This window comes from Chroicocephalus ridibundus, chromosome 4 (genome assembly GCF_963924245.1).
Source record: "Chroicocephalus ridibundus chromosome 4, bChrRid1.1, whole genome shotgun sequence".
Classification (NCBI taxonomy): Eukaryota; Metazoa; Chordata; class Aves; order Charadriiformes; family Laridae; genus Chroicocephalus; species Chroicocephalus ridibundus.
Window position 1 is genome coordinate 1,517,391 of NC_086287.1, and position 24,353 is coordinate 1,541,743.

Sequence of the window (24,353 nt, forward strand, 5' to 3'; positions counted from 1 at the left end):
CAGTCTCTTCCTGTCCTCTTTCTGCAGCCAAGGTGGCTGTAGGGCTCCAAGCAGTAGGGACTTACTGGTTGCCAAACCTGGTGAATGTCATCATAATTACTATGTCAAGGCTTTTTAACGGGAGGGGGGGAAGCTGTATCATAAGCAATTTTTAGGAATTTTATCAAATACCAGTTCTGTTTACCACTTACCTAAGAGCCCAACGCAAGGTAACAGCAAGAACACGGAATTGATTGAAGCTAAAAATGCCACTGGGATTACAACACAGGTATAAGCTACAACTACCCTGGATGTTACTGAAGGCTACAGTTTCAAAATTAAGTAACTAAGTCTCTCAAGCAGTTAATAAATAACTCGACAATTGGTTAATGTGAGCTGACAGAGTGAACATGTGGATACAACTCAAGATCAGCTGCTAAGAGCTTTGTATATTGTCTTTGGAGGAGTTACTGCTTTTCTTTATGCAACAGTCATGGAACTGCTGCCAACCCTACCTCACAGAGGAAGGGGGTTCGTCTTTGGGGATTTTGTGGGGGGTTTGTGTGGGTGTTGGTTTGTGTTTTGGTTTTTTGTGTGGGTTTTTTTGGTGGTTTTTTTTTAAGTTCTGTCATCCCCTCCTTTCCTCATTGTTCTCAAGTTGCTGCTTTTGGAAAAGAGGAAGAGCTGTGTGGCAGCCTCCCTCAGGAGTGACCTAATTCTAACACAGCACTTACCAATTACAGGGCTCTTCTATTAAGTTGGGACGCATCCGATTACATTTCATGCTGTATTTCATTAAGACTAATATGTCTTATTAGTTTATATAGGTCCAGTTCCATCAAGAGTAGACAGGAGGTTCCTGTTTATATGTAGACACAATTAACCACTTCCTGATAGAGTTGCCTGAACTTAACCTCTTAATTAAAAAAAAAAAAAAAAGTATCACTAAGGCTACAATATTTATACACACACGCTATATCCAGCTTGAATAATAGAAAGAAAACAAGCCAAGGGAACATCTGATCACTAACGTCAGTGTGACACAGCAGCACCATTGTGAGGACACTGCTGTAACAACCTGGGAACCACTGTGTCAGCCGCAGGGACAGCGGGCTCTGTGCTCACCAGCCAGGCGCGGGTCTGAGGACAGAACCCTGCCAGACGCGTCTGTGCGGTGACCTGCCCCACGCAGCACTGGGAATGATGCCAGTCTAACCAGAGACGAAGCTGCCTCAGGGGACTGACCCAGACCTCTCTGCTCTCAGCTGTAGGGAGCGGTGAGAAGCAGGCCGTGGTAGAAACCAAGCTATCCAGAGGGAAGTGACCTCTTTCCCTTCCTTTCAAAAGCCAAGCCAGCATTAAAAGCTTTACCTTGTCCCCACCTCCCTACACCACCACACAGCCATCTGACCTACCGTTGCAAGTCAGCGCGCGCTGCGATTTAGATCGCTACAGTCCTTACAAACTGTCAACAGAGCATTTGTATCCTGCTGAAAAGAACTTCAAGGATGAGCCTGTAGGCTTTGGATCCAGCTTTCTCAACAGGTTTTCTGCTCCAGAGCATGAGACAAAGAGAGGTCTAGCTTCTTAGCAGACCACGATTTCCGAAACAGGCAAGTTCGGCTCCAACTGTTAACAGTTACAGAAGTATGAAGCCATGACTTCCTCGGGTAAGAGAATGAGGCTTTCAGCTGGTCCAGAATTGCATTTCCCTGGGACAGCTTTCATCAAGCTGCACAGCGCTGACAGCTACACAGATGACAGAGCAGCGAGACCCATGGCAAGCCAGAACAACCAGAGACTGCTTTGGAAAGACAACACAACTCACGAGCAGGCGCTTCGACGTGTTTTCTAAAAACCGCTGTTACAACAATCAGAACAGATGACAGGGTAGGATGGGGATCCTCAGCCACACAAAAACATTTCCCCACAGCAACAAGCCTACTTAATCTAGCAAAGGGGGAACATTAAACACAGTGTCAGTGACGAAGAGCTCAAGCGTTTCCCATCTTCTGAAGAGGAAGAACTGGAGCTGTTGCTGGTCTCCCTGAAAAATGGATCTTTCTTCCTCACGTTCGCTGACAGGCGATAAACCCCTCTACAGGCTCTAACTTCACCTGGATGGGTGGATGATTCTCAGCCTGCCACGACTTGTCTTACACCAACACAAGCACGTCCTAACGCCTGACTTCTTAGCAAAGGAATTAGGAGGTATTTTAGGCTGCTACTGCATTCTTACAGGTGGAAGGGTTCAGGCACGATTATACCGCAGAGAAGCTGCATGCAGCTGAGTTAGCACTGACCCCCGGCTGCTCTGTCCTCAGAGCAGCTTCATTCTAGAAGCAACACAGAAGGACCATCTGTCTGTCTGAGCTTTGCATTTACCAGCCCACTGGTATCAACAGGAACCTTTTTGCTGATTGTTTTAGCTGAGTCATTCTCCTGAGATTCGTACCTATTTGGCATTAAAAAAAAAATAATTCCAAGGGAACGCAGTGCTGTCAGAGAGCCCTGGGGCACCAACATGTCTCTTTTCTGCAGAAGAACATGGAGAGCTACACGCCAGTTTCTTGAAACAGCTCCGCTGTGCGTTGGAGGTACAGTCACTTCCCTGCATCTGCCCCAGGCTTTAGCTGCTACTGAAAAAGGGTCAAATCCAGAAGTAGCTTTTAGACTGCCTGAAAATGTTTGCCCCCCCAGCAAATTTGCTTTTTGCACACTCACAGCATCACAGCACAGGTCAGCAAGGGACTGATGCCCAGCTCCTGAAGATGCCATCCCCTTACATAGATAAGCGTGACCCATGTGTCCAGGTGCTGTGTCACGCTGCAACATTTGGAGTCACCTCTGGCAAGCCACTTTTCTTCTTAAAAGACAAAAATTTAAAAAATACACACTCATTCACCTGAGAGCTGCTTTCATCTTTTCCCCAGTCCTACCAAGTGCTCTACAGAGCTTTTAAATGTGGGCTTTTTTTTCTGACACTGCTGCCTCCCTAGCAATCTCCTCCAGCACCAGGAAGATGCAGGGACGTGACCGCTAACTGAACCTCCTCCACCATCTGTGAATCCTTAGCCTGCCTTTCGATAATGACCACAGACAGCTCTCCGACTCTTCTGCTGATCCGCAGTGTGGAGCGCAGCTCTGGATCCTTTCTCATTTACGATTTAACAATGTCATAAGCCTGGCAAACCACCAGCCTCCCTTCCCCACTGAGCTTGGGAGAGTTGTATTAATCGGAGCCCAAAGATCTGTGCAAAGTCCAACTCCAAGCCCTTAAATAGCCCAGAGGGGAGGAAGCAGCTACTCTGGTCCATGGACTGACACCAGCAACACAAGCTGACTTGCCAGACCCCTCCATCCCGCACTTCACTCAGCAATCAAGGCATTCCCATCTGAAAGCTGTGTCCCTGATCTCTGTGGCTCCCCAATAGCTCACGAAATGGCCAGAAGGTGCCTGGTCTCTCCTCTGTGGATAATCCTGCTGCCCTTGGGGAGTACATTCCCTATGCACCTCTCATATCTAGGATCCTCTTTTAGCCTGGAGTCCTCCACCCGTGAGAAGACAACCCAGGTCTGTCCCTGTTTTGTATCTTTCCCTCTTACTATAAAAGAAGTCCAACAGAGACTCCTTAAACTTCTCCAAGCATATGGCATTATGGACCCATTGCTTAATCAAAGCCCCTGTGTAGGTTGCTGGTACACACCAATAGACTGAAATGCAAATGCCATCCTGTGTATATGTCGTATTTTAAATCATGTCTCACATCCTGGATTTTGGTTTATGATTACTAGGACAAAAGCCCTGTCCGTGACAGGGATGAACCATCACGGGATGAGAATTCAGGGAAGTCTTAGAAGAGGGTACCCACATCCCTACTGTCGCATGGGTAACTGGTAGCTCAAAGCAACAAATATGCTGGACTGGTCTCTTCTAGGCAAGGTCTGGCTGACAAATTGCTGCTCTTTCACTTTCCCCAAAGCCTCTTTGTTCTGCAGCTTTCTCAGTCAGAAAGAAACTAACATTTTTTTCTAAAAGTATCTCCCAGTCAGCCCTAAAATACTAATAGATTAAAGTTGGTCGCTTGGGGAATGAAGACCCCAGTAAAAGCTTTCTGCTCTGGAATCGTCTGTACTGAGCCCTGCTGAGCTGGTAACACCGCACGTCTCTGTGAGCAAACGGCCTTGCACCATGGGAAAAGGTGGGCATTCAGGCACGCAGAATTTGGGGGCTTGCTCCCATGAAGCTGGGCTGTCGGAGGCTTTGAGGCTCTGTGAGAAATACCCCTTCGTCCTCCTGGGGAAGGCAAGTGCCCTGCACCCTCACACCACCAGCAGAGCCATGGGATCCGTCCCCTCACATAGCTGGGGCACAGCTGGCCAGCATCAGTAACACCATGGGGTTCACACAACTCTGAAGCATTCCAAAAGTTGCTCTAGAGACAATAAAATACTGCAGTGAAAGGGGAAGAGGAGGCAGGGAAAGGTGCCTCAGTAACAGTCAAACCTTATTCCGTTTACCTACAGCCACGTGGTCCGGCAGGAGATGGACAAGTTATGCTTAAAACGTTCACTGCCACAGGATCCCTTACCTGCTCTGGTAGCAGCTGCAGTTTCCCACTTCGGCACAGAGGCCTTTTCTCTTCAGTCCAGGCTGGATGTTGTGAGGTGACTGATGTACGACGTCCACATCCATCCTGAAACAGAGCAAACCAACCAACATAAACCTTCAGCCTATACTTCTGTTTATCCAGTCACACAAAGCACCTTTATGCCATAACTATTCCTCAGCTTCACTTCCGGGGGATGAAGATGTCTCTTCCAGTTTACAGTCTCCTCCTAGTGGCTTCCCAGATCCCCATACCTCCTCAGATTAAGAAACCAGGAGCAGGAGAAGCCTGTTGTTTCCCAGAAAGGATTTTAGCTATCACAGCCACAAGGACAAGCTTAGAATCAGCAAGCAGGGACAAATGAAATGCGTGTGTGGAGAAATCCCAAAGAACCAACACACAGTCTTAAAACCTTGTTTTAAAAATGCCCTTACCCTTTATTAAACACACCCAGAGCCAGTACTACTTCCCAGCCACAAAGACTAAACCTTTCCAACCTTTTGGGCCAGAAAGCCTTCCTTTACCACCTGCTCTACACCTGAGCCCTCCCCACAAGATGGGCTTCACCTGGGCTCCCCCAGCCCCACGCCAGAAGAGCCAGCACAGAGGGCTGCCCTCAAGCCCACTCCTCACGGGCCAAACGTCTGCAGTACGCTTCCTCCGGGTGTGCGTCGTCTAAGCATCAGAGCCTAGGTTAAGACTACTGAGTGCTACAAACCGCACGTACACGTCAGCTTGTAGTTTGCTGTGTGAGGCGGTCAGAGAGAGAGACCCCACTCTTCAAGCAAAGCAGGAATTTCTCTGGGTTGGGCTGAGGGGGGGACTGGCTGGGCAACCATGTCGATAACACGCAGGCCAGCCATGGTGGGGGGCAAACCCACAGCTGAGTTTACAGACACCTCCTGCAACTGCAGGGAGTCTGCTGGCATACCAGGCTGGGGAAGGACGTCCTCTCTATCCTCCATTCCCAGATGCCAAGAAGAAACAGTGCTGTATCTCCCCAAATGCGTGGGTCTTGCCTACGCAGCAGGATCCTGCACGTTTCTGTGCAAGTAGTCCCTGATTGCAGAGATCTCGGCACATATCAGAGTCCCGGAGTATTCCTGCAACAGAAAAACATTCATGAAAATGTTAGAGCCTCCAACACCAGCAGACTGCTCAGCAAGTGATCGAAATGCACACTTCGAACTCTTATTTTCATTGTCATTCTCAGGCAGGGAAGTAAGTGGCAGAAATATAATTAAGAAAACAAACCCCCAGGAGAAAGCAAACTTCGTTTAACAGACTGGGCAGACAGTCCAGCTTGGGAGCACAGAACACAGCTGGCAAATAAATGATTTCTGGTTTGCTCACAGAATTGGAAGAAATCCCACACACAAAACATGCAAATCATGAAACAAATAAATTTCGGACCTACATGAAGCAGGATAAATGGAAGTAAAAAGCTGAAATACCTTTTATTTGGGGTCAATGCAACATTTTGCATCCTAGGTTTTTCATGCAGACTTTAAAAATAAATATTAGGTATATTTCAAAGACAAAATACAAAATATCCAATTTCAGTGATTTTTCTGCTTCTTGGCTTAAAAGGTTTGTCATATTCAGTTGCGGAAATGTGTTCGACATAAAAGTGCAATTTGCAGCAAGTTAATTAAAAAAAATAGCAGACAGATAACGCCAAGCTCAGCTCTGGTCTCCCTGTGGCACATTTCATTATTCATCCTAAGGGAACACAGGTAAAAGCAAAGGGCCTTGTTGTAAGAGCTCCCGACACACAGATACATTATAAAAAAACCAGTCCTTGCCACGGCTCCAGCCCACGGCACGGCTTGAGACGCTGGGGGTTAAAATCAAAACACGTGGCTCAGTTTCAGATGTACCATGCAGCAATTAGTAGTTTAAGCCTACACAAGTAACTATTAATTCACTGGCAGCTCACATCAACTTAGCTCTCCTGTAGCCGACGTGGAAGTAAAAGGATCAGGAAGTTTTGGAGGGACAAGTTAGGTAAAGCAGCCAGTCCGAGGGCAAAAGGTGTAAAGAAGATGCTGACCTCCAAGGAGCCACGGAATATAATTTTTACCTTATGATATGATTCTGCCCAATTATTTGATACGGATTTAACTGCTTTTGTACTGGAAAATAATAGAACAGAGATTTAGCAGCACAACCATTCCTCTCTCTCCTTGAATGCACAGGTAGAGGCTTCCCTCGAGGACACCCAAACACATCTTGAAACTGAGACACACCAGATAGGTTTTGTCCTCCTGGATAATTCCTCCTTAGATCAACGCTAACAATTGTCTGAAAGAACACTAGTGTTCTCCTTTTTACTTTTGTTTCTCTTTTGTATGTTTTGCACAAATTTAATTTCACATAGCTCATGAATCTGCTGTATCTGTATAGCATTTGTATTTGAAGAGAAAATTTCCACTGGGAAAATAAGTAAAACCCCTCCACCATCCAGAAAGCAAAGAAAGGGCAAGCAATTTGTGACTCTAACCCAGTGGCAGGGCTGCTTTGCTTCTGCGGTCCCTGCAGGAGGCCAGCTCCGACGTGAACCTGCCATGACCCTTGGCATCCGACTGTTTTCTTGCCTTTCTGCAGGATAAGGGACTTGCGTGTCCCCGGTCCCTCAGGGCTGCACACACGTGGCCTCACTGAGGACATCCGCACAGCATCCGTGAACATCTCCTGGGAAAACAGCGACTGCAGGAGGCTCTTTCAGGCTTCTGCGTGTTTAATGGCCACTATGCTGCCAGGGCGAGGACCGGCAAAGGCCACTGCTCTGCTGCTCAATTTTCATTTCAGTATAAGCCAAGGAAGCTTACCATCTGACCTTTGGTTTTTTGACTTTGTTTTTACTTTACCGCTGGGATCTAGGTTACAGCCTGAGCTCGGGTGTATTTGGATCATGCAAAGTGAGTATCTGCAAAGGGGTCTCCCATTTGTCCTGTGAAATCCACACACCCTCCAGGGAATTTTGTCTAAGGAAACATAGCATTTCTGGGAAGCAGAGGGAACTCTTACCTTGCTACAGTCCACATGACTCAGACTGGCGTTACATTGCACTAATGGCTAGGGATGTTGCGCCTAAACTAGGAATTCAACTTCACCTCTGCAGCACCTGAGCAATACGAGTCCTTCCTCTTATTCCCAGGGATATGTGACTCCAGTTAATATTGCTGGTGTTTGATCTAGGAGATCAAGAGACCAGAGCGACCCCACAGGCTCAAACTCCACTTCAGCGGCAGCACACCTATTTAAATTTCACTCAGTTGTTCAAGATTTGAAATTAAAAACTTAATAGAATCTGCTACAATTCAGGGTCAGCCCTTGGCTTTACACAAAGAAAAACTGCAAAGTGGAGACCTCTGGGGAGAAAGAGGGAGGGTTTAGTGATGCTGAGTAGGGATAATTTCTAAGGAAAGCATGCAGGGTAGCATTAGCACACAATGTTTTAGGGGATGACAAAGGATTAAGGCTTTCATGACATGATTTCTAACTACGCTGCCCTCATCTTCCTAAGAAAAGGAGCATGGGAGAGCAGACCTTATGGTCACAGATTACTGGAAAGCTGCAGGAGTAGCTTGTTGCTTACAGCACAGCTTAATGTATGTAACTCTGTGCTGATGTGCAGTTTGCTATACCATAGCCCTGGGTGGTGTCCCAGGTTTCCCCTCCTGCCAGCACAGGTGCACAGAAGCGGCAGACCCTTCTCGGGAAGCGGCAAGAGGAAAGTTACAGCTTTGCACTTGGTGTTTGGGGATGGAGTTTGCTGGTGGCTGAGGAGAAAGTGCCTAGAGCACTAACACCACCTTGTGGGGAGGCGGCATCATCCCACAGCACCTCTTCCTTGCCAAGATTCCCAGAGATGTAATTAATTAATGAGCACAAACACAAGGTTATCAGCCTTCCCTTGGGGTGACAGGTCTCCAATTTCATCCTCCAGCTCTATGCAAACACACAAAGCTTGGGGGGGGGGGGGGGGGGGGGGGGGGGGGAACCCACACCCAAACGCTTTTCTTTCCTCCTTCAGCTCCCTCTTGCATTCCACAACCCGATGTGCCGAGGGAGAGAGGCCACTGCTCCCAACAGTTACTCCCAGTACCTCCTGTATTCTTGAAACAAGGGTGCAAGGGTAAAGGAGAGCAGAGCTCTTGGGAAAACAGCAGTAGGATCCACACATCTGACACAGGAAGTAAATTCATTTATTTTCAGCCTCCCAATGTAGAGTTTCGCTTTAAAATTAGTCCTTAGAGATTCATTTACGAGGACCTGTCTTTCCTGCAGGGACCAACTACACAGCTTTAGTGGGGGTGCGGTGCTGGGATGCAGTGACATATGCTGTCTTCTTGTTGGTGAAGAAGTCCTTTGTGGGGGTGCAATACAGGAATGTTTCTTTACAGCTGTGAGCCAACTGCTGTAAAGATTATCCTAGGGATAAATCATCTGAGAAAGGCCCTTGTCCCTTTGGATTAATCCCAAAAATTTTTCTGCACCATGTATTGCAGAGGTACTCCAATGCTTCCAGCAGATACTTCAGTGTCTGCCCATAAGAAAATCAGAGGAAAATACACAATATGCTCCCATACATTAAGCCGAGACAAGATGTAACACCCTTCTTGTGTGCGGTTCCCTAAATAAAACAACTCAGCAGCTGGATGTTCCTAGGAACAGAAAGATTTCTAAGGAAATAAGCCTGGCTGATAACATCCTTAGGACCAAAGCATCAAGCACTCCAGAGGGCAACACTGAAAAAAATGAGGATTTGCATGGGTTGAAAATCTCCAGGATTTGAAGCTTTCAATTTGTTTGAGAAGCAGTTTCTGGCTTTGGGACAAAAGGGCCCATCATGTGGTTTAAATGCCAGAATTCTCTATAAAGAGCTGGTCACAAAGACAGTGAAACACCAAGTATTTGCAAGCATTGCCAAAAGCTTGTCCTCCCTGCAGTGTTCCAATTGCTGCACTCAAGCCAGGAAGAGGGGGAAAGCATCACGCTGCAGAACAAGTGCTAAATCAGTGTTGAGAGCTGGCATGTTTTGAGGACTCAGGACATTGCCTCTACCTGATTTCTCACCAGTTCAAGTCAGTTATACGTGATTTCTCACCCACATCACTAGACGGATCATGAACATCTTTACATTCAAATTAACTTTAAAGATTAGCATGCATGGTGGTGAAACAGAGAAAACACTAATTGCACCGACAAGCTAGGACACTGAAAAAGCTCAACAGGCACAAGGCAATAAGCAGCAATGTTTCTCATCTATGTTAACAACCCCCAAAAAACCCAGCTGCTGCTATCTGTCACAGTCTCATCATGCATAATTGGGTAAGAAAAGTATTTAAAATTGGGCCACTGAACAGTTCGAGTGCTGTAGTCTTACAACCAGGGAGAGGAGAATACCTGCCATTTTAAGATGTGACATTTTAAATCAAGTGATGGAAAACAAACTCAGGATACACATCGCTCCTCAGACGCCTGGGATGTGGTACTTCACTGGGCTGCTGCTCAGATCGACCAGGAAGGAAGCACAGCACAGAAGATACAAACCAAAGTATTCGAGTTCTTCACAAAGTTTAAAATGCAAGACTTATCCAAAAATCATTACTCTTCCTGTAATGTCACTTCATTATTTTAGTTGATGTAAACACCTTTTAAACAAAAGATTAAAAAAACCCAAAATACCAAAACCATCAAGTGTTATATTTGCGGAACAAAGTTAACATGGAACTAAAGCGGGGAAGTCTGCTACAATACCCCAAGCTATACACATACTGTTGCCTTTGAAGCCTGTACTTCAACCCTGATGCTTCTAGTTTCAAAATAAACAGGAGTAACAGAAATGGCCTGATGCGTTGTTGAAAATCTTTGTGGAGTCAAGTTTGCTGCTGCACTGAAAGCTTTTCCAGCACAAAGAACTAAATGAAAACTTATGAAAGGTTATGAACTATCTATATATCATTCTCGACTAACAGTGCAATTAATTCTGTATGCATATGGTAAAGAAACCAAATGATAACGAGCAAAAGTTATGGATACTCCCTTCACATTTTAATCTGCTGACGTAACACCCCATCAAAATAAACAGAATAAAACTTTCCTGAAGGTATCTGGTAAGACATTAAACAGCTCCACGTGATTTTGATTTTAATTTGATCTTCTTTTCCCACAATTTTAGAATTATTTTTTCCAATCCCTAGCTAAAATTGGTCATACTGTATGAGAAATTAGAAGAGCTGTCATCACTAATTGCTCACAATGTGTCAGCATAATTTCTAAAGACAACACAATGCCGGCCCACCATCCACATGAGAGAGAGGATTGTTTGACCAAATTAATTTTGCCTTATTGCTAGAAGTTGGGCCACATCCACACAGCCAGCACCCTTCTCATCAACCCCAGCAGCAGACTGCAGGCACACGCACTGGCACACATCACCTCTCCAGCCCCTTCCTGCTGGATCACGCAATTCTCCCTCCATTTTGCAAGAGCTGCTCCAACACTGGGGACAGTTTAGATTACTGAGGAGATAGAAATGGGCATGTGATGCGAAAAAAAATTAAGCTACACACTGTAACTCCTCTTTATCTGCTCCCACATGAGAAGAACAAGGAAGCGCTGCAAAAATCTAAAGGCGGTGTACTTTGTACATCTGTGTACTTCCCGATGCAGGCACAAACAGAGCAGTTCCAACAGGTCCTGGATGTCACAAAATAAGGAAAATACTACAATAGAGAACTGATCAAAGCCTGTAATGATCTGAATACTGTTTGTTCACCTGGCAGCTTATCAATGAGCCTGGACAGAACTTCGCAATTAAGGAATAAAAACAGGACACGGGGTAGACAGCAATATTCTGTTTTTAAAGGCAGACAATGAAAGATCTAGTGATTTTTGACAACATCACACGGAAGCACAGTCCCAAAGGTAATACAGACTTGTAGGCTCTCAGATTCCCATGACAGAAACGAGACTTTGCTGTGCAGCTGCAGTCAGGTGTTAGATCAGGTGTGACAGAGCTCCCCCACCTGAGAAGCCACATAAATTACACCCACCTTGGTCAGGACCCCAAATACCTGACCCCAGCCCCACTACGTTCCCCCCCTCAGGCAATTGATGGAGTCTAGGGCATGAAGCTTCACCTCCTCTATTTAAATAGAGCTTTTAGTGGCAGACCGCGTCTCCTTGCTGTAGGTGCACAGTGTTCAACACAATATGACCCTAATTCCACATACTACTGCAGTACAAATACAAAAACTTTCCACATCATTTCAGCAGACAGCCCACCAGGACTCCAGACGGAAAGTATGCCCTGATTGTGACAGAGGTCAAGAAATCCCTAAAACAACTTGTCAGGAATGAGGATGTAAGCTATCAAAGCTATTTGATATTTCATTTCTATCAAAGCCCAATTTTAATTTCAAATTCTAATTTTAATTTTTATCAAAGGCAAAAATCCATAAGCTGGGCTCCAGAATATAACAGTAGAAGACCCAACAAATCCCATAGCAGATTATCTTTTAAAATCACAATGAATTCTTGAGACAGAACTAAAAAATTGAATTTCTACAGAAAAGACATAGAATTCCTCTGCTTGATGACTGGTTATAACCAATATATCGTATTATCCCATTTAAAAAAAATAAATAATGCAACCACAGAGGTCCTTTCCTTCAGAGCACTGCAGAAATGTTGCCCTCAATTCCAAGAGTGAAGGAAAAATGCTCATCTGTCTACTTTCCCATAGATTTAGTACGTTTAAGGCTGAAACAGCAGAAAATATTTTTGGTCTCATTATTCCTTACCATGCTCAACTTCAAGCCATATCTGTTGCTCAAACAGAAAGATAAGGCCAGATTTCATCTTACAGTTGTTTCCTCAGAAGACGTGGTCTACATTAGCCGCCTACATTTTTTCTTCTTTTGTCCATAAAATTCCAGTTAAGACAACCGCAATGTACTTGTCAGAGAGAAATATTTCAAACACCCCGAAGAGAACAAAAATCTTAACATAAGCACCACAAAGAAGGACAGATAACCAGTTAGAAGACCATTTAAAAACAGCTGAGCAAACTTTTTAAACAGAAGTCCAATAATGTGAACAGGCAAGGAAGAAAACAAGGGCACGTTATGCTCACAGTATCACCACAGTGAGCTGCCTTCAAACAACTGGTTCTGCCTTATTCCGAGTTCAGCTAAGCGTTTTCCATCCTACTCCAAGTATATCCAAGTGTCCCAGACACATTCAGAGTTCAGACAGTGTAACTTAGTGACCTACCAAAAGAAAGGTGGGAACACATCTGAAATGGCATTTCAAGGAAAGTCTAGGTGTAGATTGAGATTTGAAATGCAAACACCAGATGGTTCACAGAGTTCCAAGTCCTCTTTGGAGCAGAGTTACTAATGATGAGCCTAGAGCAGGGTCTTCAGCTTCAGCAATTTGTATTCATAGCACCAACTTTCCCCCCCCCCCCCTCAAACAAGACACAGTTCCCACATCTGTAAATTAAGGGTCTAGAGAGAAGCGGTGAGAAAAGATGTAGCAACAAAAAGGCAAGGTTACTTCTGAAGTGTGATGCACTTCAAAGTTTTCTTATTCACAACCTTCATTCACTCTACACATGCAAGACCTGACATTGCCACTTCACTGTCACAGTCACTTCATAGTCCAAAACAGAATTTGAGAGGGATGTTTTTTCCATTTAACAGACAAGAAAATCCTTAGCCTGCTGGCTCTTCATCCATCCTATTTGCAAAGAGACCCGCTCCTTCATTTCCTGCTGAATGAAACACATCCAAACATGACACGACCTGTTAGTCCACAGCCAGGAAAGGACTTCTAACACACATTCACCTGAGTAAAAGAAGATTTTTGTGGTTATTTAGATGTGTTCTTCTATATGACAAGATGAAAGAGTCAAACAGCCAAGCCATTATCAAAGAAATTAAATCTGTTCATTCCCAGAATCCTAAACCACAGCTGACTAAATGCTAACTTGCCAAAGCAGAAAGAACAACATGCAAGAGATGTTTTTCTTAACAGAAATGTTTAGTGGAGCCTAGTCTGCATTTTACTTTACCAACCTAGATAGCCGTGCCTTTCTCAACCCATTTTACCTTATCTACTTTTTTAAATAATCACAAATGCTTTTTACCAGAAGACATAACCGACCTAATAGCTAGGTCAAAGATGACACGCACTTCAGCTGTTAACCAAGGAAAATAAAAAATTATTTTGGAGGACGATATTCCTGAAACTAGAAGATGCTCCCCACTATCTGTTCCTAGTTCTTATCTCCCATATTGCCTCACCTGAGGTTGCAAAGAATAAGAAGATTCTGGACCGCAGGAAGAGTGGAATTCTCATTCTGACCTGTCACCAGGTGCCTGTCCAGCACAACATGCACAGCATCCGGGCTGCTGGCTAAATGCAGGAGAAAAACCAACAAGCATTGTGTTAGCGAACACTACTTCAGTTTCGGCATCACATCTCTGATAGAACTAACACAGAAAGTAACTATTTTGATCAGACAGATTTGCTGGGTGACTGCTATATTGATCTATAACCCCCACAGATATGGGCCCCCGATCCTGAAACAATGTCTCTAGAAAGTCCTCTCTGAAAGGACAGCCAGACTGGTCCCCTGATTCAATTAACACCAGATGGGTGAAGTGTATATATCAAGAGATTTTCATAATAAAAGCCTCAAAGTATATATTTTAAAGTTGTAATTACCCTGCAATACAATATGAACTCCTTACGTAAGACATCAAAGTTGAAATCACCATGCTACAAAGAGCCTGCAGGAAGATACTTATTTTCTGGCCAATTATAATACCCCAATGCGTTAACATCTACCAGTAATTGTTGAGTACTCCAACTAGTATTTTTAAGTTACCTTATTCCAGATAGAACCATTATTTTGTCAGTAATGAACAACTCTCCCTCTCCCAGCCACTGACTGTCTAAATACAGGCTAAGTGCCTTCAAACCCCACATGCTTCTTCTCTTCTTGCTTCCTTTGTCAGCACCACTGCAACCAAGCATACGTGTCACAACAGGTACCACGGAGACACCAGCTTTTAAAAACTGTCAGCACTGAACCCATTATGCAGAAGGTGGCGGCAGCAGCTTGCTCAAAAAGCATAAAGATCCCATTTAAAACACAAGAGCAGGCTGGCAGCGGCATGGATGGAAGAGGATTAAGCAAAGAATATACAGCAATTTGATAAGACAGTGGCATTTCTTCTTAGTGAAAAATAAATGCATGGCATTAGGAGCTTGTTCCTGTTTCCTATCATGCCACACGTGTAATCTCTAATCTGGTCACTTCAAACTGTATCAGTTTATATAGATGGCACTACTCTGTTAAATAAAGGATGACTTAAATACCACAGGCATCTCATTGTTCCCTTTAAGGACAGATTCTAAAAAATTACCTAACGAAACAGCAGGCTGAACGACAGCTGCAATTGAAGAGAGACATTTATAGCTTATTATTTAATTCTCTCTGTCACTCTTCAGTGTTGCAAGAAAGCAGCATGTAAAAGAAAATGACACTTTTCCCTGCACATTCAGAAATAACCTAGGAAAAAAATGGATCTAGTTTCCCCACACAGGACAGAACTTCAGATTTTGTAGTTCAAAAGTCAAACTTCTATATTTTGACTAATTATAATAATTAATGAAACTACTAGTAATGAAACAAGAACACACTACAAAATCAAATCTAGCTAAGAGTGAGATACTTCATGGTAAAAGACAACTAATCAGAGCAACCAAAACCACTCAGTATACTGCCTCCAGCTTTAAATAATGAAGCATTTGCTTGAATAAAAGACAACCCCAAAATCCAGAACATAACCTCTCCTGGCAGAGCACGTGCTCCCTGCCATGCAGCAAGGAAGCAGCTGCAACACGCTACCTATGTAGAGACATTCCCCCGCAGGGATGGACTGTGCATCTGCAGATTAATGCACACACCCTTCCCTGCAGCACATATGACCCCATATTCTTTTACCATGAGGTAAAAGAATACACATGGACAACCACGGCAATCAGCGTGCTGTACTGTACTGCCCTACTTCTCCACACGCAGTATTTTGCGGCATTTATTCTTAGAACACTCATCATTTCTAATCCACTAGGGTATTTGTTTATATCCATGAAATGGGGATGCAAGATGAGATATCCTGTCAGAATCCTGTTCAGCTGTGCAAAATCGGCACACAAACATTCATTTGCAAAACGCAGCCACAAAACAAAGTGCTGGACAACAAGAAGGTGACATACCACTAAACGTAGCTCCAGAATCTTTCACGAAATCTTCCACAATAATGGACAAACTGGCAAAATTAGGCTGCCTTACTAGTTCATACACAGAGGGCTGAAAAAGATCAAAAGGAAATAAATCTGTCTTGCTTTTTATAAAAAGAGCCAAGCAAAACCAACACATACTTCCACCTGCAATTTATTTTTTCTATTCCCCCTACGGTCCTCGCAACTGTATATAGGAAAGGAAACAGGAGTGAAGCAAAAAACCAAATGGCCACAAGCACCTTCTATGGATTTTCTATAGGGAGCAAACTGAAAATTCTTACACAATATATAAAGAAAGACACCAAGCAATTTCTGCACATCAACTGGACACTGAACAGTGTGCCTACAATTAACTTCATGGAAGCACAGACCTGTTTGGCTGTTGGACACAAATGCTGTCCCACATGCAGAGCCCAAATAATAGCACTCTGCTTTAGAATGAATATGGGAAACAGTTTAAATTAAGAGTACTTAGTTCACTTCTTAGATGCAGAGGTAGAACTTGAATTTCATGGTTTCCATAGTGACTATATCTGGGCCATATCATGTCTCTTATTTTAAGTGTTTCATCATGGATTGTAATGCCAAATGCAAGCACATGAGGACATTGATAGCTTTTGTGAGTCCTATAAACTTAATTTCTTAACTTTGCACGTAAATTTTCAACCCTAGAAGTTGTACTATAGAGGTTTGCATCATCTTGGGACACAGGTACAGCTGCCATATAAGTGGTCTGGTGAGGTCAGAGATATGACTGGACATTAAATAAAACATCACCAGTATCCGGCTACTTTTTGAATTACAAGACAGTGTGTGCAAAAAGCCTTTTCTCTTAAGAATCCCGCTACCTTTAAAATCAAAGAGCACCTTGAGAAATATAACTTACCTCCAGCATTCATGAAAAAAAAAAAAAAGTAATTCTTAAAAGCCCTCAACTATGAATGTGAAGAGCTGCAGCAGCCCCTTCTAGCATTTTATTGATGCAGTTTCAAGTTTACCGAACAATCAGAAGGAAAATACTCTCCACATGACAGCTAAGTGAGACAATCCCTTCACGTGCACAGTGTTGGGCCCCCTTGCCAATGACAACTCTCCACATCTTGCACATAAACCAAGGGTACCAAACTGATGATATATGTTTGTAAGAAGTTGTAAGATAAGACCAGAAACAGCAGCACCATCCCCTGAAACCACAGGCCCCCACACAGCTATAAAGCTCCCAAAGAGCAGAAGTCAGATGAAAAGCTCAACCTACCCCTGTGAGGCTGTATCCCTGAAATACCCAGGATTTATCCTCATTGGTGGCACAACACAATGCTGCAACTCCATGCCCAACCGCACAGACAGGCTCTGAAGAAAAAGCAAAGCATCTCTGAGAAGTTGTAAACATCTTCAAATACCCAAAACACACGAGTGTTCATGAGATTCTTCATGTTATAGCATGATGCCCGCCTACAATAAAGTTATACTGCACTGTTTATACTCTCTTAGGCTATAAGGTTTTTCCTGTACACTACCATAAGCATCATGTCAGTATTGCAAAGAGTTACTAGCTGTAACTCCAAGTCCAGAGACAGCACCAGTCAAAGAGAAAAAACACATACTCAAATGGTAAATGGAAAGCACATGAGTCTTGATTATCTACAGCCTTAATGATGATCCTACTACATCCCACATTTGTCTCTGAACCTTGAATCCTACCGACTTGGAGAAAGAAGTTTCTGTACCGCTGTACGGCAGAGAACTGTCTTCTGATACAAGCATTGAAAAGCTACTGATATATTTTTACATACATTTACATAAAGAGGCTACTTTTCAAGAGAAGATACATTTCTCTAAGGCAGCTCTTTCCAGTTTTGAATGCTCTTCAACAATGTAAACATTTTTAAGTCATTGGAAGGTAACAGTCTTACATGAACAGTATGGAAGTACTATTTTATTTAACAAAATACCTAATGATGTTCACCTACTGTTCTCAGTGCTGAAGTGCTGCAATATCTTAGCCAGGTACCCACTGTTTGCAAGGTCAGTCATAGCCCCAGGACAGTTTGGAATCAGCAGCGCATGGTATCTAGCACCTAGTAAGGAGGAAAGGATAAACTAAGTTTAATACAAGTAACATACAAAAAGCCTGATGATAAACCCATTTCAGATTTGACAAAATTAAATCAATACCACACAAGTCAGTCAAAAACTACTTTAGCAAAATTTTTATTTTAAGAAAATAACAATATATATAGTGTGTGTGTATACATAATAATAAGAGACGATTACCAATCCAAGTTAACTAAGAAAATAACAGCTGTAGTTGCCAGGGCTTCCTCTTAAAAAAATAGCAACTGTAGCTGACAGGGCTTCCCCTTAAAACACAAGTTTTATGCCTTTTCTGTGTCCTTCTTCCCTAAAGACCTAACACTAAGAAGCATCTGTTTCCCTGACAAATGGACATGACACACAGCCCTTACCATCTATTGACTCCAACTTGGCAGGGTTGGCGTATGATTTCATACGAAAGTCCTGTATCCAGCGCATGTTGCTCTCATTCACATCCACAAAATCAATTGACTTTCCCTAGAGAAAACATGGTTCAAAGACTGTGGTTAGTATTGCTGCACAGACATCCACCGCTTTTCTTGAAGGATAGCCATGCGGTATTTTGAGAGACTTTAGCTCTCAAAAACCTGAAGTTTTCCATTTTTCCCCACTCAAGAAGTTGTTCTAATAGTTCTCCCTCCACTCTTTGTGGGTAACGGATATCAAGACCATACTATAGGAAGCATGAGTGCACACCAAGATTAAGAAGACAGAATTAAAAAAAAAACCTGTAAAAAAAAATCTGTAAAGCCAATAAAACACCTGTCAAAAAAGTTTAGTATAATTCTGTCTTGTCAATTGAGATATTAATTGGTTTCAGACTGAAATCACAGTAACAGCCCATTTTTACTTACCCCAGGAGTTGCAACTTGGAGATTAAAAGCAGAGCTAGCCAGCGTAAAGCAATGAAGGAAGGACTGGGCTGACACACCTGAAAAAGATTCCAGTTACTTAAGCCAATACTTTAATCCCAGACACACTATCTTATTTTATCTAGCAAAGTACATGAACTTGGTTTTTTTGCTCATCGTATAGAACAGAATCATAGAATTATTTTGGTTGGAAGAGACCTTTAAGATCATCAAGTCAACTGTTAACCTAGCACCACCACGTTACCACTAAACCACGTCCCTCAGCACTAAATCTCTCAGTAATTTTAGAGGGTTATTTTAAGATGTAAGAAATGCACAGCCTTCCTTATAGATGAGTTATGTATCACAAAACACATGATGAAGGTACTCTGTTTGCTCGGGTGGGGGGGTTACAGGGAGGGGGCAGAGGGAAGTATTAATTAGAATAAATTATTTAGGGTTATAATATGGTATGATCTGTGCTGTTTGCTGAGCTTTACTTAGCATGAGTAGCTGGATTTGCCAAAGCCTTTAGGCTGCAATAGAGTTATTTTTCTTGGTAATTTTCCTAGCAGCTAGTACAGTGCTGTGTTTAATCTTTTAGTATGGGAAAGATGTTGATATCACACTGATGTTTTGGCAGTGTTTTTCCCCAGTCTGGGACTCTTCGTTTCTCCATGTTCTGTCAGTGAGTGCTGGTGCACAAGGAACGTGAACTAGAAGATAAGGAGGTGATCCACAAAATAAGAGCCTGCCTGGACCCAGAAAAAGAATCCAGTAAGATGTTCACAGAATCACACAGAATCCCAGACTGGCAGGGGTTGGAAGGGCCCTCTGGAGATCATCCCCTCCAACCCCCTGCCAGAGCAGGGTCACCCAGAGCAGGGTCACAGGAACGCGTCCAGGCGGGTTTGAATGTCTCCAGAGACGGAGACTCCCCCACCTCTCTGGGCAGCCTGTGCCAGGGCTCTGCCACCCTCACAGCAAAGAAGTGTCAGAAGACCCCAGACCAAAAATCATCATTGGACTAAAAGACGTGTGGACAGCTTGTGAAGGGCAGATGTGGAGATCACAAGAGTATAATTGCCCAGGGATTTCTTTGTTCGGGGTCCCTCGCTTTGGGGACACCCAGTCAGGGCTGTTGTTGCTGCTGCACCTTTCAATTAAATTAATTATTTTACAAAACCTCCTGTGGGAAGCCTCAGGTAGAGCCTGAAGGAGGAAGTGCACCCGAGAGTAAGTGTGTGTGTGTGAGACACCGCGAAGGGTGTGCGGCTGCTCGGGCAGCGGTTTCCCCTTGAAGCAGCACAGCTGTGCTGAGGGACGGGCGAACACATGTGCAGGGCAGATGAGCGTTCACGGGAAACGAGCACATCTGTGCACCGCACAGGTGCGGGAGCAGCCCATGTACCCACCGGTGCGGAGCAGGGCCCGGCAGAGAACCGCAGCGGCTCTCGAAGGGCCCCGCAGGCCGGGGACGGGCCTCACAGCGCGGCCGCCGCACCCCGGGGTGGGGGTCGCAGGGGTCCCGCAGGCCGGGGAAGGCCGCACTAAGGGAGGAGCGGGGCCCGGCAGGACGCGGGGGGCTTCCCCGACGGGAAGGGAGGGTTTATTTCCACACACACACCCCCCACCGAGAGCGTCTCACCCGCGGCGGCGGCGCTGGCGACGATGAGGCAGGTGGGCTTGCCCAGCCGGTCCGACATGGCGGCGGCACCCGGCGGCGGCGGGGGCCGTCTCCTCACGAGGCCGCGCATGCGCAGTGGGCGGGGGCGGCCGTTGGGCGAAGCGGGCGGCAGCGCCTGAGGGGACCCCCGAGGCGGGAAGGTTGAGGGTGGTGGCCGTGAGGGGCTTGGGCGGCCGCGGTGCCTTTTAACCCCTCCGGGGCACCGCGGTGGATCATGGCGGTCACCTGGTGGCACGTCCCACCTGCCTCCCCCCACCCCACTACCGTGCAGCGGCCGACCCGCTTTATTTTCTCTTCATAACGTGTTGGTGTCCTTAGCGACTCTCCTCAAGCTCTGCTCCAGCAGTACGGCTGTTTTCCTCCTCAGGTTTTACGCTGGGGTTTGTTTGTTTTTTTTTTTATATTTCGTAGGTTTTTTTTTTCCCCTCATCAAATTAATACTGATAGCCAGTAGGACTGAAAGACTGCGTCGGGACCACCCCCCCTCAGAGAAGGGGAAGCCCGACACCATGTTGTGGGTTGGGAATGGGAAAGCAGGCGTTAATGGCAAAATGTCCGGCTGAGAGGCACATCCAGCCGCAGCGCTGGGGTTCAAACCTCTTTGCTCCAGCTGCACAACGTCCCTCCGCCACCGACCGAACACCAGGAGCCTCCCCACGAAGCCCAAACCACCACAGGTCATGGTTTATTGTGCTAGTGATGCGTTTCTGAGACATGAACTAAAGAGGAACAAAACTCCTTTGATAAACCCAAGCTGTTTTTAAGTTACCAGCTTAAGCTGTTGCTGGTTTAAGCTGTTTTTAAGTTATTTCAAGTTATCTCTCAGGTTTTGCTCTTGATACCTCTCCCCCTCAGGATGAATAACCTCAAGGAGGTTGTGGAGGGACAGAGGTACATCGTGCCCTTTTGCAACCCTGAAGAAGCCACAACTAATGATGTTACATGGGACGGCACAAGATGAACATGGGATCTGTCAGAGCGGTTTGCTGGAAAAAAAAAAAAGTCAGGTGAAAAACATGGATGAAGGACTGGGCGATTTCCTGGAGCCGCTGGAATGAGCATCAGAATTGTAAACTAAATAAAGTCATCCAGACCTTCCTGAAACTGTCCTTCCCATCCCTCATATCTGATCCAGATTGTCGCCTTTGTGTATGTGCTTAATCTTTTAACGAGCCGTTATTCTTCAAGAAAAATGTTCATTTTATTGCAGGTGTCGTTGCTGTCGGTTCTGTGGCTCACCCAGGGAAAAGGAACCTTGTTCAGTTTCTGGATTTGTATTTTTCATCTCTGCATTAATTTAATAGGTTTATCTGTTGATGGTTGCTAGTGTATTACAAAGAGAAAATGCCATTATAAAATGATAGATATAAAATGAAGACAGTACAAGTCTGCCATTATTTTTGTTTAATTATTTATTTACTTATTTCTAGCCTGGTTTCCCAGAGGAAATGTAGCTTATGCCGCCAGGCTCTCTGCTTGTCCGTCTCTTCAGTCATCTGTCTGTCTGTCTGCTTTTCTCTCCAAAAGCATGTTCTGAAACCGTAGGCTGGTTAACCGCAGAGGTATGTTCCTCTCTGCTCCAGTGTAGCTACCAGAAAATGATTTTTAGATAAAAAACAAACCCAAAGCGTATTTTTCAGTTTAGCTGCCACGCAGGGGACTTTGTGCCGCTCCAGCAGCCTGAGCCTTCATGTCACGGAGCATCACATTTACGCTCCTTATTCCTTGCTTGTGAATCCAGTGGGGTTTTTTTCTCTATCTCCAAGAGCAGAAAGCAAACTCTGTCTCAAATCCTGCCCCATCAGCTCTTCCCATCCTCCTTACTCTGCCCAAAATACAGGCATTAGAGGACTTGACAAGGATTTATAGTGAAGACATAGGACAAAAAAATGCATGTGAGAGCACTCCAGCTGCTGGCAGATTAAATTATACAGCAATGTCTTAATACTTGCTCTTCCACTGCGCGGTAGGTGCCAGTGCTTCCGTGTTACCAGAGCGCCGTTTGCAAATGGTCTTCTGTTGAATTTTCTTCCAGCAAGCACTAGATAGCTTCGCGGCCCCTCTCTGCTCAATTTGGGACACTAGCAAGTGGAAGTAGTAATTAGCACTGGGGCAGGATCACGAGGACGGTGTAAATTATTGGCTGCTTCAACGCAGACTGCTGGTTTGGATAGAGCCAGGGTGTTACGATTATGTTCAGCCAGCTGAGCGCTTCCTCTTCCAACCCAGGCTGGTAAAACATAACCGTGGCGTTTCTTCTTTAAAGTGCAGGGATTTGGCACCGTGTCATTTTCTGCGGATAAATGACGGCTGGAGTAGAAGGGAGCAGGGAAAAGCTATTGCATAGTTTAAGATAATTGTAAACATAGCCTCTGCTATTTATACTTTTTAGATTTCTGTAAATATGTGGAGGGAAATAGACGAAACACAGAAGGGATGGGTGGAAGATATCCAAACCAGTGTTGGAAAGCGCTGAGCTTTGCTCTCCCAGTTGGCACCACAACTGCACTGACGTGTCTGTGCCGCTGCCTTCCTTGTCAGTGAGAGAGGAGACACATTTTTTTTGTTTGAAGGAGACATGACGGGAAGATTCCTCAGCCCATTCCCCCTCCTTTCCAGTGAGTGAGTGGCCGAGGACACTTTGTGCAGGTGCTGCCTCTACTGATTCCAAACCACGGGAAAACCTTCCCAGTTGGAGTGTCGCCCTGCTGCCGTCCATCCCTGCCGCCTCCCTGCTCACAGCTGCACACCCTCTGCTGTCAAGAGGAACGGGCCAGGCTCTCGCTGGATGAGGATGCGTTTCCCCAGCTGAGAAACGGAGGAAGAGCCTCTGAAGCCGTGCTGTCCCGCAGCCCGGGCAGAGCTGCCGTCTCTGCCCAGACAGCTCATCCACACCGCACTGGCCCAACGTATGCACTATTTCACACGCCCGGACTTGGGGCAGTGGGGAGGACCAAGCATTCACCCATCCCGGCTTCTCAGAGTCAGGATTCAGACTCAGAAAAGAAGAATTTATTCGCTCGCCTGCTCTTAGGAATATTAAGACAAGGTGAAACTTGAGTCCTCAGCTATGTTTCTGCTGCAAGATCTCGCTAGTTAAAGTTTTGCAACTAAAGGCTGCCCCTTTTTCCTGACCCCAAGGAGTTTATGATATTTGTCTTCCCAGTTCTCGGGAGATTCATTTCCAAAAGCCTGCAGACTTCTGCAGAGACCCTGCTCGGAGCTGGTGTGACGTGACAGCAGTGACACGTACTGCCGAAACCCTCCTCCCCTCTGGCAGGTCAGAGGGAATCGCTGCCACGCGCTGATGGGTGAGGACCCCCACGGACACCAGCCGGGTGCCATGGGGATGGTTTGCTCCTTGTGAGGACAGATGTTTCTGGGCCAACTTTAAACCAAATCCAAGGAAATAGGAGCAGGCCTTAATTTGACACAGGAGAGGTCAGGGCTGTGTGCAGCAAAGCCTGGAGACCAGCCTGCAGGACAGGGGATCACTGCCATCAGAAAGGTTTCCTCTGTGGCTCTGGATAAGTGATTTAATTGTTCTACACTTTAGTTCCTATACGGGAATAACAATAATTTTCCTTTGCCTGCTTTCCTTGGGCAGGCTGGTGTTTATTTGGGGCAGGGGTTGCCTTTTCATACAATTCTCCGTGGGATCGTTAATCCTAGCAAATAGTGAGCCTGCAGGAAACACGGCCAGGAGTAAGGAGTGAGAGGGAGAATAGCCGTTTTCACTCACGCACCCACGTACACAAAGATGCTCACATGAGGAATTATACAATATATCTATGTGTGTATATA

General features: G+C 45.1%; 1 protein-coding gene across 4 annotated transcripts; it reads right to left on the bottom strand.

Annotated features, from left to right (window-relative positions):
• Positions 1–62: 62 nt before the first annotated feature.
• On the bottom strand, positions 63–20,657 carry GATD1 (glutamine amidotransferase class 1 domain containing 1). Of its 4 annotated transcripts, XM_063331445.1 has the most exons (9): positions 20,511–20,657; positions 18,866–18,942; positions 18,383–18,488; positions 17,888–17,995; positions 17,173–17,267; positions 15,891–15,984; positions 13,910–14,021; positions 5,521–5,692; positions 63–4,676 (listed from the first exon to the last, which is right to left on the bottom strand). In XM_063331445.1, exons 1-8 carry the CDS (start codon positions 20,617–20,619, stop codon positions 5,674–5,676), a joined length of 720 nt encoding a protein of 239 aa, XP_063187515.1. In that variant the 5' UTR covers positions 20,620–20,657; the 3' UTR covers positions 63–4,676; positions 5,521–5,673. The 4 variants fall into 4 exon arrangements, with proteins under 4 accessions (XP_063187515.1, XP_063187517.1, XP_063187516.1 ...); XM_063331447.1 differs by lacking the exons at positions 63–4,676; positions 5,521–5,692 and adding an exon at positions 13,067–13,374; XM_063331446.1 differs by lacking the exons at positions 63–4,676; positions 5,521–5,692 and adding an exon at positions 13,067–13,377.
• Between the last annotated feature and the right edge of the window lie 3,696 nt (positions 20,658–24,353).

Excerpts from the sequence above, each read along its gene's own strand:
- GATD1 (XM_063331445.1), bottom strand. The coding sequence starts at position 20,619 with ATGCGCGGCCTCGTGAGGAGACGGCCCCCGCCGCCGCCGGGTGCCGCC. Across the intron at positions 18,489-18,865 it reads TCCAAGTTGCAACTCCTGGG|GGAAAGTCAATTGATTTTGT; the intron begins GTAAGTAAAAAT and ends TGTTTTCTCTAG. Across the intron at positions 15,985-17,172 it reads AGGGATACAGCCTCACAGGG|CCCTCTGTGTATGAACTAGT; the intron begins GTAGGTTGAGCT and ends GATCTTTTTCAG.